This window comes from Mercurialis annua, linkage group LG6, assembly GCF_937616625.2.
Source record: "Mercurialis annua linkage group LG6, ddMerAnnu1.2, whole genome shotgun sequence".
In the NCBI taxonomy this organism is placed as follows: Eukaryota; Viridiplantae; Streptophyta; class Magnoliopsida; order Malpighiales; family Euphorbiaceae; genus Mercurialis; species Mercurialis annua.
The window spans coordinates 2,690,469-2,709,583 of record NC_065575.1 but is presented as its reverse complement, the minus strand read 5'-3'; the positions used below and the strand labels follow the sequence as shown (position 1 = coordinate 2,709,583).

Here is a 19,115-nt window from a genome sequence, read left to right as displayed (position 1 = left end):
AGAATATAGATTCTGATATCTCTTGTTCTATGTCAGATGTCTGTGATACATGCCATTTTTCAAAGCAAAAACGATTACCTTTTCCAATCAGTATAACTACTTCTGATTCAATTTTTGATCTCATCCATGTTGATTTATGGGGCCCTTGTCAAAATACTTCCTTGAAAGGTTTTAAGTATTTTTTGACCATAGTAGATGATCATAGCAGGTTCACTTGGATTTTTCTTCTTAAAACAAAATCTGAAGCTAGTCTGCAAATCCAGCATTTTTGTGCTTTTGTTAAGACTCAATTTCAAAAGTGTATTAAAACCATTCGTTCAGATAATGGCCTTGAATTTTCCATGCCACAGTTCTACAATGAACATGGTATTGTTCACCAAAAATCTTGTGTCTATACCCCTCAACAAAATAGCATTGTTGAGAGGAAACACCAGCACATTTTAAATGTAGCTCGTGCTCTCTATTTCCAATCTTCTGTGCCCATTTATTTTTGGCCAGAATGCATTTTACATGCAGTTCATCTTATAAACATTACTCCTTCTCCTATTCTTTCCAATTCCACTCCTTTCTTTCTTTTAAATCAAAAACACCCCTCTTATTCTAGTCTCAAGGTCTTTGGATGTTTAGCTTTTGCAGCTAATGTTCATTCTCATAAGAAAAAATTCGAATCAAGATCTACAAAATGCATTTTTCTAGGATTTCAGACTGGTGTCAAGGGCTATAAATTGTTTGACATCAGTTCCAAACAGTTTTTAGTTTCTAGAGATGTTACATTCTATGAGTCTGTTTTTCCCTTCTTTAAATCTACTGATACAATCCAATCTGTTTCTAGACAGTCCATGACTCCTGCACCTTCTATATTTGATGATTTCATCCCTCTTACTTCAGTTCCCATACCCTTCTCACCCTCACCAGTCACTTCTGTCCAAAATCCATGGAACAATGTTCCTCCCATATCACCAACAACCTCTATTCTTCATTCTCCTATCTCAGTTTTCCAAGAGCAAGATTTTCCTGCTTTAAGAAAATCTTCTAGAAACACTGTCATACCTTCTCACTTTAAAGATTTCCATATTGACTTACCTCACACAAACTTAGCAAAATCTGCTGCAGTACTTTACAGTACCTCACCTTATCCCATCTCTTCTTTCACTTCCTTTCACAAACTATCCCCAACACATCATGCTTTCTCTGTTGCTCTTGACAATCTTAAGGAGCCTCAGAGTTACAATGAGGCAATCAAGTATCCATGCTGGACACAGGCAATGCAGGCAGAAATCTCTGCTTTAAATGTCAACAATACATGGCTTATCACAGATTTACCTAAAGATAAGCATGCTATTGGCTGCAAGTGGGTGTATAAAACGAAATATAAGGCAGATGGGACTCTTGAGCGTTGTAAGGCTAGACTGGTGGCTAAGGGTTTCACTCAACAACCAGGTATTGATTACTTGGACACATTCTCTCCAGTAGCTAAGATTACTACTGTCAGAACTCTCCTTGCCCTTGCTTCCATCCATCACTGGCATTTATTTCAGTTAGACATAAATAATGCCTTTCTTCATGGAGAATTACAAGAGGAAGTGTACATGAAGCTTCCACCAGGATTTGAGTCCACTACTTCCTCTAAAGTCTGCAAACTACAGAAGTCTTTGTATGGCTTAAAGCAAGCCAGCAGGCAGTGGAATGCTAAGTTGTCTCAAGCCTTACTTGACAAAGGTTTTAAACCAGCAATAGCAGATCCTTCATTGTTCATTAAGACATCAGGATCTAGTTTCATGGCTTTGCTCATCTATGTGGATGATGTGATCATTGCAAGTAATGATCTACCAGCAGTTCAACTCATCAAAGATTATCTTCATGAGCAGTTTTCTATCAAAGATTTGGGTAAGCTCAAATATTTTTTGGGTTTTGAGGTGGCCAGATCTTCTAAGGGTATAAGTCTATATCAAAGGAAATATTGCTTGGATTTGCTTATAGAAACTGGACTTGCTGATGCAAAGCCTGCTCCTACTCCTTTGCTCAAAACTACAAAGCTTACTGCTGCAGACAGTCCCTTACTACCTGACAATGCCTTATATCGCAAGTTAGTTGGTAAACTGTTGTATCTTTGCAATACTAGGCCTGATCTGTCTTTTGCTATACAGCAGCTGTCTCAGTTTCTTGACAAACCAACTGAAGCACATCTTTCAGCAGTCTATAGGGTCTTAAAATACCTCAAAGCCTCACCTGGAAAGTGCTTATTTTTTCCTTCTGATAGTTCTTTGAGCTTAAAAGGTTTTACTGACTCAGACTGGGCAGCTTGTGTTGACAGTAGAAGATCAGTTTCTGGTATGTGTATCTTCTTAGGCTCTTCTTTGATTTCTTGGAAATCAAAAAAGCAAACTACAGTAGCTCGTTCCAGCTCTGAAGCTGAATACAGAGCCTTAGCCTCTATCACCTGTGAGATACAATGGTTGTTGTTCTTGCTCAATGATCTCCAGCAACTGCATACAGGTCCAGCACTTGTTTATAGTGACAGCCAATCAGCAATACAGCTTGCTCATAATCCTGTCTACCATGAGCGTACTAAACATATAGAAATTGACTGTCATTTGATTCGTGAGAAAATCTCTGCTGGTGTCATTACACTGCTGCCTGTTCCATCTTCTCTTCAGCTTGAAGATTGCTTCACTAAGCCTTTGGCTCCTCAAGCTTTCCATGTTGCTTTCTCTAAGCTTGGCATGCTTGATATATTTGCTGCCAGCTTACGGGGGGATAATGAATATACTTCACCTCATACACTTGGTTCAAGCAACTCATGCACCAAGTGTGTGTTACAGCTCAGCACATTAGCTCACAATGCTGAGCGCATGTGTTCAAGGTCAGCAGAACACACGAGGCACATGGATGAACTGCCGTTAGTAACTTCTGTTAGATAGGTAGTTATTTTAACTTTCTGTTAAAGTTTGTTGAGCTTCTGTTATAGCTGCTTCAACTATAAAAGCAACCATAACTGGCTCTTGTAATCATCTTTTGCAAAATTAATAAAGATCACATTTCTCATCAAGGCATAAAATGTTAATTTTGTAGAGTTTCGAGTTTTTTTTATAGCGAAATCAAAATTGTCATCAAAATACATCGAAAAACAGGATTTTAACCCCCCCGTGCGAGCTCTGATGTTATTGGTAATGCAATGAACTCAACCGCTTAGTATACTTCTATTACGATCATAACATTGTTAATGTAATAAACTTGATAATTTTTTTTAAAGAAACGTTATAAACATTATGAGATAATTGGGTGAGATGCTTTTTATATTTGTGCATGCTATGTGATTTGTTAGTCCAATCACAAAAACGGTTTTTTGGATAGATGATAGATATATTAGCTCAATCACAAAAACGTAATTGGCAAAGAATCAATCAACATATTTTTTTATGATTTTGCCAAAGACAATGACATAAATGAGGTGGCGGAATCTAAATAATTCTAAATTTAATTTTTTTCTTCTAAAAATGAGATAAGAAATTAAAATATCAGTATTTTGTGGCCAGTTCCAATTAAGCCATGTTTGAGTTATTGTAAATGGTCCAACTTTAACATTTTTTGTCCTCACAACTGGTCCAGTATGGTTGTCAAAAATTTAAGGCCCACCTCATCTTAAATTTTCTAGATATATTATATTAACGAATCCCTTAATTATTGAGGAAATCAAGTGCATTTTGGGTTGTAAACAGATAAAAAGTATTTACAGAATAAAAAAATTAACTTGTCTTAATTTTCTCATCTACTTTTTATTTTATTTTTGAATGAATACATCTACTTTTTATTATGTTTGATAACTAAATAAAATGCTTTTATGGCTAATTATGTAAGTGTACAAAGTGTCAAAGCTTTTCCATGGCATTTGTATTTAAATTATCTTTGTTCCTTTTTATCAAAATATAAGAACGTATTTAATTGACTCTGGCTATCTCTGGATATTCCATGTTAATTGATTAAATTCATTAAATAAATGTTATCATAATTCCTTAAATATATCCATATTCATAAGTAGATTGTGCTTATTTCTCTAAGATGATTAATCCTAATATTCACTATTAAAATATAAAAAATGAAAATCTTATTCGTAAACATGAGAAGATATAGTAATCTATAATAAATAAATTTCTCATATTAAGTCTATGATAATGTTAAAGACTTTTAAAAAAAAAAATTGAATCCGGTGTCACACTGTGAGTAAATAATTAATTTTTTCATATCTAACATTAGTTATAGTTAAAATTGATTACTTATTATGGTATTTAATGATTGAATATTAAATTTCTTATTGTCATTTGTCATACGGTTAGTGAATGGTTCATAATCCTACGTAACGAATTTAGTTCACATAAGAATTTCTCGTAAGGGGAAAATAAAAGAAAAAAAATTGGAAAATAGTAGATTTTGAACATCTATAAATTCTTTCATTTTTTATTGTAACAGTAAATTTTATTTAAATTTAAAAACTGTATAAATTCATAAACTTTGATCGTCTGAAATCTCTTGATTTAAACGATAACTCATTATTTTTATATTTTACGGCTCTTTTTTTGTCCGAGATATATGCGCTGGAGTTAGTGACAAAAATGTGATAATATATTTTAATAGAAAAATAATATTTCTCATTACTAAATAGATATGAATGAAAATTTAAATCACGTGACTCTTTAAGAAGTATATTGGGATATATATCAAGTCAACATCCATCCCCTACACATGTGAGGTGGCGCAAAGTTATAGCAAAAATACATAATATACGTCTGAGAGAATCTCTAATTAACTTACGACCATTTGTTTTATTTTTTAAAAAGATATTAAAAATAATATATTTCTTTTTTCATTAACTGATTTGTATATGTAAAATGGGATATTTTTATGAAACCCTAATGATACAAACATTTAGCGAAAATTCTTGCTCCATTCAAGTTTATAAAATATCTCGATATAAATAATATTAAATAATATTATTTTAAAAATGTCCAAACTCAAAAAAAAAGAAGAGTATTGATGCTGATATGTCACTCATATGAACTAACGCCTATTTGCCGGTTCCAAATATATACACTCCATTGGAAATTTCTCACACTCCTTAAGAGGCCACCGTATTTAAATTTTCTATAAATTTATGTTGAATATTAAGTGTGATGAAAATCCCATATTGGAAAAATATGAATATAATGTGCAATATATAAGTGGAATGGACACTTAACCCATTACCTTATGGTTTTGGGTTTAATATGGTGTCCGGCCCACGGTTATATGGTTCACATTCTGGACTTCATGAATGTATTCTCCCATACATTGCGCTCAATTTGGACCAACAATTGGTATCAAAGTCCGGTTCGGCTGGGTGGAACTTGGTGACTCCGGATAGCCATCCCGAAAGAGTTGGAATCTAGTTCGGAGGTAAGTTGAGCGATCCAATGTGAAAGGTATCAAACTTAAGGGGAAGATTGTTGAATATTAAGTGTGATGGAAATCCCACATTGGAAAGTTATGAGTAGAATGTGGAATATATAAGTAGGATGGACTACTTAACCCATTACCTTAGGGTTTGGGTTTAATGTGGTGTCCGGCTCACGGTTATATGATTCACATTCTGGGCCTCATTGTTGAATATTAAGTGTGATGGAAATCCCACATTGGAAAGTTATGAGTAGAATGTGGAATATATAAGTAGGATGGACTACTTAACCCATTACCTTAGGGTTTGGGTTTAATGTGGTGTCCGGCTCACGGTTATATGATTCACATTCTGGGCCTCATGAATGTATTCTCCCATACATTACACTCAATTTGGACCAACAATTTGTTATGCTATATACTGATTAATTATAAGAGTACTATCTACAGTCTTTATTTTATTTATTTTTACTATTATTTTGAGTTTTTATTTTATTAAGTATGATTGGTTACAATTTATGCAATCATTATTATTTTTTACTTTAATTTTAAATTTTTATCTGTGACAAAAAAATTCTTTTATTATTTTAATGACATTAATTTTTTTACTCAATATTTTACTAGGATACAATAAAATATTTACTAATTTCATATTATTAATTTTTATAAAACTGTAGCTGACATAAAACTTGTTTGCTATAAAACACTAATATAACTTTTTAATATCAAGCTTCTTAATATAAATGCAATACAAAAGATATAAATTAAAATTTGTGTTTTCACTAAAATAAAGTTAAAAAGATAATGAACCTGATTAATTAAAATTTATCTAAAATAAGTTTAAATCTGATTAAATAATAAGTAATCACTTTGAAATAAAGTATTCCTTAATATTTTATTAGATAAAGTATTTTTATTCAAACAAAAAAATTTATTAAGTGAATAGACTAAGAAAATTTAAGTTGATACAATACAGGTTATAAAATTATTACTCTATTTTCTTAATTAATTTTATTGTTTTTATAACTTGTATTATCATTATATCCATTTAAACCTTTCTTCTACTTCATAAATAGCTTTTAAAAAAATTAAACTATAATATTCCCAATGTTAATGCATGATAATTTTGTTCCAGAATAAACCTGGCATAAACAATAGCATGTTTTAATTCAAAATCATTATTAAATTTTATTAGTAATTCTAGCTATAAATAAAATTAAAATAAAAACTATAGATACCAAACATAAAATAACAGACTCAAAAAATTTGATGGTAAACAAAATTAAAATGAAAGTATAGATACTAAACTTGCCAACAACCAGCATGTAGAATATCAAACCAATAAAAGGTGGTTCCTCAAGGAGTGTGAGAAACTCTTTGAGGAGTGCAAATATCTAGAGTCCTATTTGCCATTTATGAAAAAATTTAAATAAAAGACGTGGATGATGATTAAAAAAATTAAACGTTTAGTAAAAAGTTAAACTCCTTTTAAAATTTAAAAATATTTTTATTTACGGCAAATATGTGGGAATCTATAGCAGTGAAGCAATACATAGTTTAAATATATACCAATCTTTGTGACAAAATTATAAAATATAAATTATTTAATTGTAATGAAAATTAAAATGAAAATTTATGGATTTAATTATTGAATAAGCCTATTTAAGGTTTAAATAATATTTATTTTATTTCATATAAATATACAAATATCTCAAAAATATATCAATAAATGTAAATGTCAAAAAGAATAGTTTGTAAACAACCAAGTGTCTTGCTAAAATGTTAAACTATTTTTCTAGTTATGTAAAAATAATTTTGAAAAAATGTAATAATTTTTTTACATACGTAAAATATATAAAATAAAAATCTTAAAAAAATTTGAATATTGAAGTCTAAAATATATTAATTTTTAGAATTTATTTTTTTAACAAAATAAATTGTGTAAAATAAGATAATATATACTCAAAGAATATTCCTTCCCTACACCATCAAACAAAAATGTAAATTTAAGTTAGAGATAACCTACACTAAAATGAACATCGACTGCTGGTCCTTACATAATATATATATATATATATATATATATATATATATATATATATATATATATATATATATATATATATATATATATATATATATATATATATATATATATGTTTTGTCCCATTATGGAAAGGAGCTACTATAAATAAGAGGCGAGTGTTGAGATATAATTGCATCCCAAAGTTGATGAATCTCATGGCGTCAATGGAGTTTCTCATTCTTCCTCTTTTTGCTGTATTTTGTGTAAGCTTTCACAAATATCTAATTCATCTTTTGATTTTGTTGATTTATGAATCTTTTTAGGCGAAACGTAATTATCATTATTTTTTCGATTTTTTGTTAAATATACGTACCATTCTTTTAGATCTGATGCATGCCATGTAGCAGTAATTTTAGTGCATGTAAATAAATAACATACATCACGTCATGTCAGTTTTACGTAAAATATTGATACTTCAATAAAGACCGCAAATGTATGTATAGAAAAGTTTCAATGAATGACACATGTGGCAAGATATCAAAATTGTGATAAATAAATACATTTTGTCATTTTTTATGTATACTAATAAATTCAAAATTCATGGTATTTAAACCATTTTATTAGTTAGTATCAAACATTTAATTCATTTATTAACTATTATTATAAAGTATTGTGTAAGATATTATTAATCATGTTCACGGGTGATTATGTGATGACATAATTTATATAGTTAATTTTAATTTTATACATTGTTAAATTGAATTGAATTATTATTTCACAGATGATTTTGGGAGGAAGCAATGCTTCTGTACCTTCTGAGGAGTATTGGCATTCCAAGTTACCAAATACTCCAATTCCTGCTGAACTTCAAAAACTCATCCAACCTGCTGGTTTGTGTCACTTTAATTTCACTTTTATTTTGATAAGTTTTTTTGGATAGTTTCTTTTAATATTACAATGGGAAAGTAGAAGTTTGCAAAACAGATTAAAGTATTTTTCCAGTTACCGAACTATAGGTCTTTTACACTTTAATAACTAACGTTTTATTTTTACAATTTGATAACTTAACTTTTATTTTTCGTTACAACGGGAGGTTACTCATTAATTTCAGGAGAAGTTTTGCCTTATGTGGCTACATGAAATTATTTTCTAACCCAATTTTTTCATGTAATAACGCCCATTAGAAAAACGATAGAAAAACGATAGAAAAAAAGACACATGGACGATGATACCGTTAAAAAACACGGAGGATCATAAATTGAAAAAAAAAACGACATGGAGAATCATATCATTGAAAAAACGACATATAAAGGACGTAATATTAGGTTTTCTTTGCCACGTAAGTAAAACTTCGCCTGTAATAGATGAGTTATCTCTCGTTGTAACGAAAATAAAAGTTGAGTTACAAAAATGTTACAAATGAAAAATTGGTTACCGAAATGTAAATAATCTATAATTAAGGTATTAATAAATCTCTAATAGATAAATCATAAATACTAATGGAATTTAGCTTTTTTTTAGGTTTAATGGAAAATAAAACCCAAACCTTTACGACTTGTTGCAATTTTATCCAAATCTTTTAATTTTTGCAATAATATCCAAATTGCATTACTTGGTTGCAATAATAGCCAAATTGCACTTTTTATGTGAAATTTTTTGAGTTTTTTACCATTTTTTTGTGACTTTTACTATATTATTTTTTTTTTGAAATCCAAGTGAACTTTATTAAAACACTAAGCTGAGATCAGCCAACATCAAATGAGTGATGTCTGGAGGAACAGCCTCCATCCAGACATTAAAAGTACTATTCTCACTAACAGCTTTTCTAGCCATAACATGGGCTAATCTATTTAAATTTCTGCTAACAAACTCATAACCCAAACAATAACTATGTTCATCTAAAGCAACACTGTCAAAGAACAGCAAATCAATCTCACTACATGACTTAGTTTTGTGATTAAAGTAATCTACTACAACCTTTGCGTCAGACTTGATCACATAGGGAGTTAGATTAGCTTCGAGAGCCAATGTAGTTCCATCTCTGATTGCCACAGCTTCCCCTACTCCTACTTCAACAAGACCAGAGTAGCACTTGTTACTGGATATCATGACTTCACCTTTCCAGTTCCTGATAACTGCACCTGTGCCATAAACCTCTTTGTCTTCATTAAAACCTGCATCAACATTGACAATGTATGTATCCCTTCTAGGTGGAACACCTCTGTTGTCTGTATCCCTCCTCGCCACCTGAATGTCTTGAAGAGTAGATGTTGTTCCCTTATGTTTATTCTGTCTGTACTCCTCAGCATAGCTCAAGGCCCATTCTGGCAGTTGACATGCTGGTTTTAAACTCCTGCCAAACAACAGACAATTTCTATTGTTCCAAATTAACCATAAGAGGATTGTAAAAATGTTAAAATCATGCTTATTAAGAGTTGAGTAAGCTTGAAGTAACAGATCCTTAGGGCTCCAATCCAGTTTTGGTTTGATATTCTTAGACAAAGGCCAGTTTCTCCAAACATCTGCAGCTTGACTGCAAAACCAAACGGAATGAAGAACTGTTTCAGCAGCTTCCTTACAACCTGAGCACATGTGATCAATGTCCATACCTCTACTGATCAGCTTAGTCTTCACAGGGAGCCACTCATGATAGACTTTCCATATGAAAATTTTTATCTTTGAAGGCACATCCAGTTTCCACAAATCCTTCCACCATTTCACCATGTGACCTGAATTCGAACCTGAAGCTCTTTTCTGCATATCTACAGCCACTCTATACCCACTTCTAACTTTGTAGATCCCCTCTTTGTCATAGTGCCATCTCAGTGCATCCTCTTGGTCTGAGATTGCAAGGGGAATGCTGGTTATACTTCTGATATCCTCTTGAACGAAAGCAGTGTGCAACATGTCTAAATTCCATCTTCCATTTGCTCCTATCAGATCACTAACCCTTGCATTTGTTCCCAAGAGAGGAGGGCTAAAGACTTTGAAAGTAGTCTCTCTATGAAGCCATTTGTCATTATAGACCAGAATACTTCTACCATTTCCAACTCTCCATCTCAAACCTTCTAAAAGCACCTCTCTGGCCCAAATCAAACTTTTCCATGTGTAAGAGGCCATCCTAGGGCAACCTGCAGTTAAAAAATTCCCATCTCTAAAGTATCTCTCTTTCCAAATTCTTGCCAGCAAAGAACTTGGATTGGAGATAAGTTTCCATCCCTGCTTAGCCAGCAAAGCTTTGTTGAAGCAGAGCAAGTCTTTAAAACCCATGCCACCCTCACATTTTGGTTTACACAGAGCCTGCCATCCAGTCCAATGAATCTTCTTGTGACCATCCGAGCTACCCCACCAAAATCTATTACAAAGCCTTCCAATCTCATCAATCAAGCTCTTTGGAAGCTTGAAACAATTCATGTAGTAGGTAGGTATTGATTGGATAACAGCTTTGATCAATACCTCCTTACCACCACTAGAAAACATATCTCCTTTCCACATCTGAAGTTTCTGCCATATCCTATCCTTGATATCTTTGAAGCTGTCCCCTTTCTTCCTTCCCACTGTTGATGGCAATCCAAGATATCTCTCATGACAGGTAACAACAGACATCTGCAAAACCTGTTGGATAATCTGTCTCATCTGCACAGAAGTACCTTTGCCAAATGATAATGCAGATTTATCTAGATTAATCATTTGACCTGATGCATTTCCATAAATCCTCAAAATATCAACAATCTTCTGACACTCCTCAACATTAGCTCTTGCAAACAGAAGACTGTCATCAGCAAAGAACAAGTGAGAGACCTGGCAATCTCTCCCAAAATTCACTCCATGAAGGGAACCATCATTCACAGCTTTGTTAATCAGCACAGATAACCCCTGAGCACAAATAATGAATAGATAAGGGGACAGGGGGTCCCCTTGTCTAAGACCCCTGCCAGGATGAATCCGTCCCTCTACATTTCCATTGATAAGAAAAGAGAATGTCACTGAACTCACACAATTCATAATTTTCTTCACTAAAACACCATCAAAACCCATTTTAGTCATCATGGCTTCAATGAAACACCACTCAACCCTGTCAAAAGCTTTAGACATATCCAATTTCATTGCAAGAGGCCCATTGTACTTCCTAGATGAATTCTTTATAATATGGATACATTCATAGCCAATCAAAGCATTATCAATTATGTTCCTTCCAGGAATGAAGGCACTCTGGGCCTGGTCAATCACACTATCTAGAATTATTCTCAGTCTATTAGCTAGGCATTTAGAAACAATCTTGTAAACTACATTGCAAAGACTAATAGGCCTAAATTCTGTGATTTTAACTGCTTTCTTAACCTTGGGTATCAAAGCTATAATGGTGTCATTAATACAATGCATATCAATATCATCATTAAGAAAACTCAAGCATACCTTAGTAATCTGTTTTCCAACTATGCTCCAATATTTCTGATAAAAAAGAGCTGGAAAGCCATCTTTTCCAGGAGCTTTAGTTGGAGCCATCTCTTTCAAAGCCTCAGTGATCTCTTTCTCAGTGAATACTGCATTGATCTTCCTTTTCATATCTGTATCAATCACTTTTACTATATTATTATACATCAAAAAATAATAATAGCCTAATATTTTAATTGAAAACAACAAGTTTAACCATCAATTTGGCTATTATTTCAACAAAAAATACAATTTGGATATTATTGTAAAAATTAAAAGATTTTGATAAAATTGCAACTCGTAAAGGTTTGAGTTTTTTTTACCATTGGGCCTTTTTTTTAATTTGATAGACTGTATTTTAAATAATTTGTACAGTTGGTTATTATCTAAATAATTAAATATTATATATGTTTATATTAATTTTTTAATTTTTAATTTTGTACAAGAGCACTATTTAATTAAATAAAAGTAGCTACAATATATATTGAAAAATATTATTTTAGAAATTTAATATATATAGTCATTCGAAAGTGTATCAATTTATAATGAAAAAATACAAGACAATTAATATTATTACAAATAGATTTCAGGGCATTATGTGTGATTTATAGTACTACTATTTTAGCTAAACATATCCTCAAATTTATATACTACTAGTGTCGCTTTACGTGTTTCACACGTGGCTCGTAGTGTGACTCGTCAAATTATTAAATTATATTTAAAATAGTAGTTAATTAAGAATAGTTTATTTTATTTAATATTTTAAATAATTTTTAAATTGTTTAATATTTTTAATTGATATTATATTTTATATTTATAGAAAATTTAAATAGAAAATATCAAATAATAATTAAGGTAGTTTATTTTATTTAAAATTCTATACAATTAAAAAATAATTAAAATAATAATTATTAAATATTTTAAGCAGTATATTTTAGGTAGTACTCTAGAAAATTATCTCATCATAGTAATTTATTCTAGTTAATACTCTAATTTCAATACTTATCTTAACATAGTAATTTATTTTAATTAGTACATTATCTTAAAAATTATTTTAATAGTGTTTAATCAATAATTATATTTTATAAAGTTAATTATTTACGTCTGTTGAGAAAACTGTGGCAGTGAATCAAGTGGTCTGATTGCAAGTAGTTTTGCTTGGAGGTTTATATAACGTTGAAGTTAAAATTGTTTAAGCTGAATATAGAACATTACAAATAAAAATAGCTACTTACAAAACGATAAATTGATCGTCCAATTGTTATTTATGTACATTTGCAAAATTTACTCTCCTACATCAATGAAACTCTTTTATACTTTTCAATTATATATGACAACTAAAGTCGTCCCTTTTTATAAGTTTAGTAATCTTTACTCTCCTAAAATCAATAAACCTCTTTTTAATTTGGAAACAATTTACCAATTTTTTCATATTATATTAGCAATATTCCGTCAAAAATTAATTAGGAGACAATTTAGCTATTCTTTTTCTATATTAAATTATTAATGTTCTGTCAAAAACTAAATATATTTATATCATGATGCAATTCTATCCTAATTAGAACTCTAATTATAATATAGTTTTAGTGATTAATTAAATAACTAATTAGGTAATGACTATAAAAATCTTTATTTAGTAATAAATTAAAAAAGATTATTCGGTAAATTTGCCTGTCCCCCCCCCATCCGTGCTTTTATATATAGTATAGATTGGTCCTTAACAGATATTTATATTTAAATAATATTTTAATTATTCATCTTATGTAATAGTGGTCCTATTTGGCATGAAGCTCCGTAATTTCATGTTAACGATGATTGTTTTTATTATTTCGTCTGCATAAAGGCCACATGCGTATATAATAAATAACTAAATAATTATTTAAATACATATTATTTATTAAGGATCAAATGAAATAAAAACTAATATTATTAACACATTAAAATAGTAGGTTAAACCCATCATAATGTTCTTATAAATTTAAAATAGTATTTTCATATATAGTATTTTCAAAAACATTATTAAAATTTTAAATTTTAAAATTTATTTCCACAAAAAATAAAATCTCACTATTTTTTTGTTAGCCATTTCAATGTTTATTAGTTTCCGTACAATATGGGTTATATAGGCTAATTATTCAAAACTAATTTTAAAATATATTAAATATAAATGATTTTTATAAAACTCTATATTAGAGAAAATTATAATTTAACATGTGTTTGGTTTAGACTTGTCCATGTACTGGACTCAAGTCTAACGGGCTTTAGTGTCATATGTAAGTTCAAGTCTAGCCTGAACCCGATCTCAGTTTCATATTTGCTATGCAATTTTGGCGCGCTCTCTCTCTCTCTCTCTCTCTCTCTCTATATATATATATATATATATATATATATATATATATATATGAGCTTGACCGAGCTTTTCGGGTTTTCATAAAAAATTATACATAAATATTTGCAAAGTTATCTTAAAAGAAAAAATATTTGTAAAATTTAATCTCTAAATTGAGGTTTTAATCGCACCTCAAAATTTTTGAATATTCACTTTTTTTACTCCGCAGTTTTAAACAGTTTTAAATGGTTTCTAAAAAACACAATTCGAAACTGTTTTAGAAACCGTTTTTAAAACAGCTTTAAAATGGTTTCTAAAAAATACAATTCAAAACTGTTTTAGAAACCGTTTTTTAAACAGTTTCTAATGGAGTTTCGAACGGGTTCAAAAAAAAAACAGTAAAAAAAATATTGTTTCGATGATTGTTTTTAATCATACTTCACTTCTAATATTTTTACTTTAATTTAAATTTATTAAAAATATGTTACTTTGCCACTTTGGTATTTAAAAGTTATTGTTTTTTTTTTGCTAGTGGAAAAGAGCACATAATTATTTTTCATTCTATTATCCTGCTAAATTTTATATTAGTTGCAGATGTTTTGTTTATTTTTGTTTTGTTTTGTCTTTAAAATTAATTTAATTAAATGTTTATTTCTAAAGAACCATAAAGTCATTGAAAAAATTAATCATTTTTGATTTAAATTTATAATATAATCATAAAATTTTAAAGTTATTATATATTCTAAGCTAGCATAAAATAATTTCAATAAGAATATAAAATATTCATTAGAACGAACAAATTGTGTTTTTAATTCTTTTAGATCCGTTTACAAAAATTCTATTTTATGACTTGAAAGTAAAAGTAAAGCTATGTGATGCTTAATATTGTTAGCTCAATTTGCAATGATATCCTATTTATATTTTACATGAATTTATATCATTGAGAATTGAAATTATTTCATTATATATATATATAATTTATCTACCCACAATTTTTACATTATTATCAAATATACCATAATTTTAAAATCTTGCCAATTTGATCAATTTACTTTTAGTTTTTTTGCCAAATATACCCATAATTAGTTTTGAGCAAATGTGGCATATTGTTCGTCTACATTACAAATTTTATCACACGTACTGTATACAATCTTGCGGTACATTAGCTCAAAATGAGTTGTAGGTATATTTGACAAAAATTTAAAAGATGATGGATCAAATCGACAAAATTTAAAGATCGTGATATATTTAAAAAAATATTAAAATTGTGGATAGATTATTATTGTGCTCAATGTTTATAAAGGAAAAATCCCATTTTTTTTTTGAATCCCAATCTCTCTTTAAGATTTGATATTTGATTATACATTTGCTAGAATTATTATTAAGATGCAAAATAAAGATATGTACAGAAAATTACAGAAACTATAAATGAAACAAACAGATGCTATTTAAGTGTTGTACACTTATTATTAATCTTTTTAGAAAAATCTCATCTCATAATACTTTAATATACTCTTTGGCTAATTAGTAATCATAATATTTATACTTAAGATTGCGTAGCTAGTATCTATATATTTCTCTGAACTGTTTACTTGCCGTTTAAAGCAGAACTTGGAGGCAAGTTTTCCTTCTGGGATATGGGCTTCAACAATGACCAATCTTTGCTTCAAGCTATGGATGATAAGAGGTCTAAATATGGAAAAAGATATGATGCATCATTTTCAGAAAGTGTAGACGATAAAAGGTCAAAATATGGAAAAAGATACGATGCTGCATTTGAAGAAGGGACGAATGACAAGAGAGAAAAGTACGGAAAAAGATACGATGCTGCATTTGAAGAAGGGACGAACGACAAGAGAGAAAAGTACGGGAAAAGATACGATGCTGCATTTGAAGAAGGAACGAACGACAAGAGAGAAAAGTACGGGAAAAGATACGATGCTGCATTTGAAGAAGGAACGAACGACAAGAGAGAAAAGTACGGGAAAAGATACGATGCTGCATTTGAAGAAGGAACGAACGACAAGAGAGAAAAGTACGGAAAAAGATACGATGCTGCATTTGAAGAAGGAACGAACGACAAGAGAGAAAAGTACGGGAAAAGATACGATGCTGCATTTGAAGAAGGAACGAACGACAAGAGAGAAAAGTACGGGAAAAGATACGATGCTGCATTTGAAGAAGGAACGAACGACAAGAGAGAAAAGTACGGGAAAAGATACGATGCTGCATTTGAAGAAGGAACGAACGACAAGAGAGAAAAGTACGGGAAAAGATACGATGCTGCATTTGAAGAAGGAACGAACGACAAGAGAGAAAAGTATGGGAAAAGATACGATGCTGCATTTGAGGAAGGAACGAATGACAAGAGAGAAAAGTACGGAAAAAGATACGACGCTGCATTCGAAGAGGGAACGAATGACAAGAGAGAAAAGTACGGAAAAAGATACGATGCTGCATTTGAAGAGGGAACGAACGACAGGAGAGAAAAGTACGGGAAGCGATATAAAATTGGTTTCAAGAAGCATGCTCTTCCTAACTCAACTGTATTCTTTCTACAAAAGGATCTACAAGTTGGCCAGAAGATGAAGCTTCATATAACTAAATCATCAAACAAGGCTAAATTCTTACCTCGTCAAGATTCCGAATCTATGCCCTTTTCAAGCAAAATATTACCACAAATCTTACAAAAATTCTCGGTAAAACCCGATTCGATGCAAGCCAAGATTATAAAGCAAACAATAGACGATTGTGAGTCTTCAGCAATCAAGGGAGAAGAAAGATATTGCCCTAAATCCTTGGAGTCCTTGCTTGATTTTGCTATTCCAGTTGTTGGTAATAAAACTCAAGTACTTTATAATGAAGTTGAGAGGCCATCAAGGATTCAAGAGTACACCATTATGGGAGTTAAAATGGTCGGAGAAAACCAAGTAGTGTGTCACAAACAAAAGTATCCTTATGCTGTGTATTATTGCCACTCAGTAAGTGCCACCAAGGTATACCAAGCTCCATTAGTAGGTGCCGATGGGCTCAAAGCCAAAGCTGTTGCAATTTGCCATTCAGACACTTCAAATTGGAACCCACAGCACTTGGCATTTTTGATGCTCAATGTCAAACCTGGTGAAGCAACTATTTGCCACTTCATTAGAAGTGATACCATTGTTTGGACATCTAATAAATAATTTCCTTAAAATGTATGTATTAAAGTATGATGATGTTGCTTAAATAAGCCACTCTTGAAAGTGTGCATGGTTTGTATTCCCTTGTATTATTTACTTACGTATGTATATATGTTCTCTGCTTGTAATATGTATAATTGTGATCTATGTTCTAATGAAGCGTTGTTTTAATATTAGTTTGGATGCATTAGGTATTTGTTATAATTTATAAGCTATTTTGAGTACAAATGTAATAAGAAAGATTTAAAATCTAATTTTTTTTTGTCAAACATCATATCTCAAATTGGTAGGCAACTAACACAAATATAAATATTGGAAACTTTAATAATAAAAAAATATAAAAAATCATTGGGTTAATTACATATGGTAGTGAAGATGTTATGAGATCTCTGTTGGTGAGAGATTTTTCCCGTCGAGTCTTTTGAATCTCCCCCTATTTTTCTGAGAGCCCGGAAGGCATTTTTAATACGCGATAAGCTTTCTTACTCGGGAGAAGGTTAAAACTCTCGCTTTGTCACAATACGAAATAGGAAGAAGCCCTCTAAGTTGTAGAAGAAAAGGAAGCCTATGCAGCTCTTGCCGCAGTCGGCATAATAACTTTTGGTGGTATATAATAACTATTGTATTTGAAAGTAATGAGATAACAAACATATAAAAAGTGTTTCACGCCTTCGGACCCCTTTCTCCTGCAGCTGAAGAAAACTCGATTTCACAAACTTATCCTTAAGAGATTCCCTGTCCTCATCCTGACAACAACTTCCTTTTCCATGCGATAAATTAGAAGTGCGGTACGGCGGCGACGGTAAAGGACCATTTCCTTATAGAGTAGAAGAACCGAAGAAAAAAATAAACAGTAGAAACTATATGATAAAATTATTTATTTATTATTATGTACGAAAATTAAGAGAAGGTGGGAGGTGATTTTGGCCGAAAAATAGCAAAAATCACCTCCATAAGGATGTTAGTTTAGGGTTTGGGTTTAGATGAAGAACTGGTTTGGCTTTGATACTATGTGATAAATTAGAGAAGGAAGATTATAGAATAGAAGAATAATGTTGTTATTAATAATTTGGTAATTACAAATATATATATATATATATATATATATATATATATATATATATATATATGAGTCATAATAGAATGGGATAATGCCTCTACCCTAAAATGTCTCCTGAATAAAATAGGATAATAACTTTTGGGGCCGTTTGGTTCAAGGTTGGGAATCGAAATCGGAATAGGAGTTGGAGTGAGAAGGAACGGGAATGGGAATGATTGTTTTTATTTTTTGTTTGGTTTACAATTAGTGTAGAAATGGGAATGGATAAAGTTTAATAAAAAAATTATTTATTATTTATTAAAAATACTTTTTTAAAAAAATATTTAATATTTTTTATTATTGTAAGTGTAAAAATATTTAAAAAAAAGTAAAAAAATTATTTATTTAAAAAATATTAAAAATATTTTTTATTATTTTAAGTATATTTTTTAAAATAAATATTTAAAAATAATTTTTTTAATAATTATATATTTATTAGTTATTATTAAAATATTTTGTTAAATTTTGATTCTTATTTTCAAAACTCTATTTCCACGGCGTAGGGGAGAATGGTAATTTTCATTGAAGGGGTAAACGCATTCTTATTTTCTTGTATAATTTGATAAACCAAACACAAAAAATAAGAATTATTCCCATTCCCATTTTTCTCTTTTATGGCGA

General features: G+C 30.4%; 1 protein-coding gene across 2 annotated transcripts; it reads left to right on the top strand.

Annotated features, from left to right (window-relative positions):
* The first annotated feature begins 7,600 nt into the window (after positions 1 to 7,600).
* Positions 7,601 to 17,571, top strand: LOC126687263 (BURP domain-containing protein 9-like). Of its 2 annotated transcripts, none has more exons than XM_050381758.2 (3): positions 7,601 to 7,716; positions 8,235 to 8,343; positions 15,825 to 17,571. In XM_050381758.2, the coding sequence occupies exons 1-3, from the start codon at positions 7,660 to 7,662 to the stop codon at positions 17,396 to 17,398; spliced, it is 1,740 nt and encodes a 579-aa protein (XP_050237715.1). In that variant the 5' UTR covers positions 7,601 to 7,659; the 3' UTR covers positions 17,399 to 17,571. The 2 variants fall into 2 exon arrangements, with proteins under 2 accessions (XP_050237715.1, XP_050237714.1); XM_050381757.2 differs by having other exon boundaries at positions 15,822 to 17,571.
* Positions 17,572 to 19,115: the final 1,544 nt, after the last annotated feature.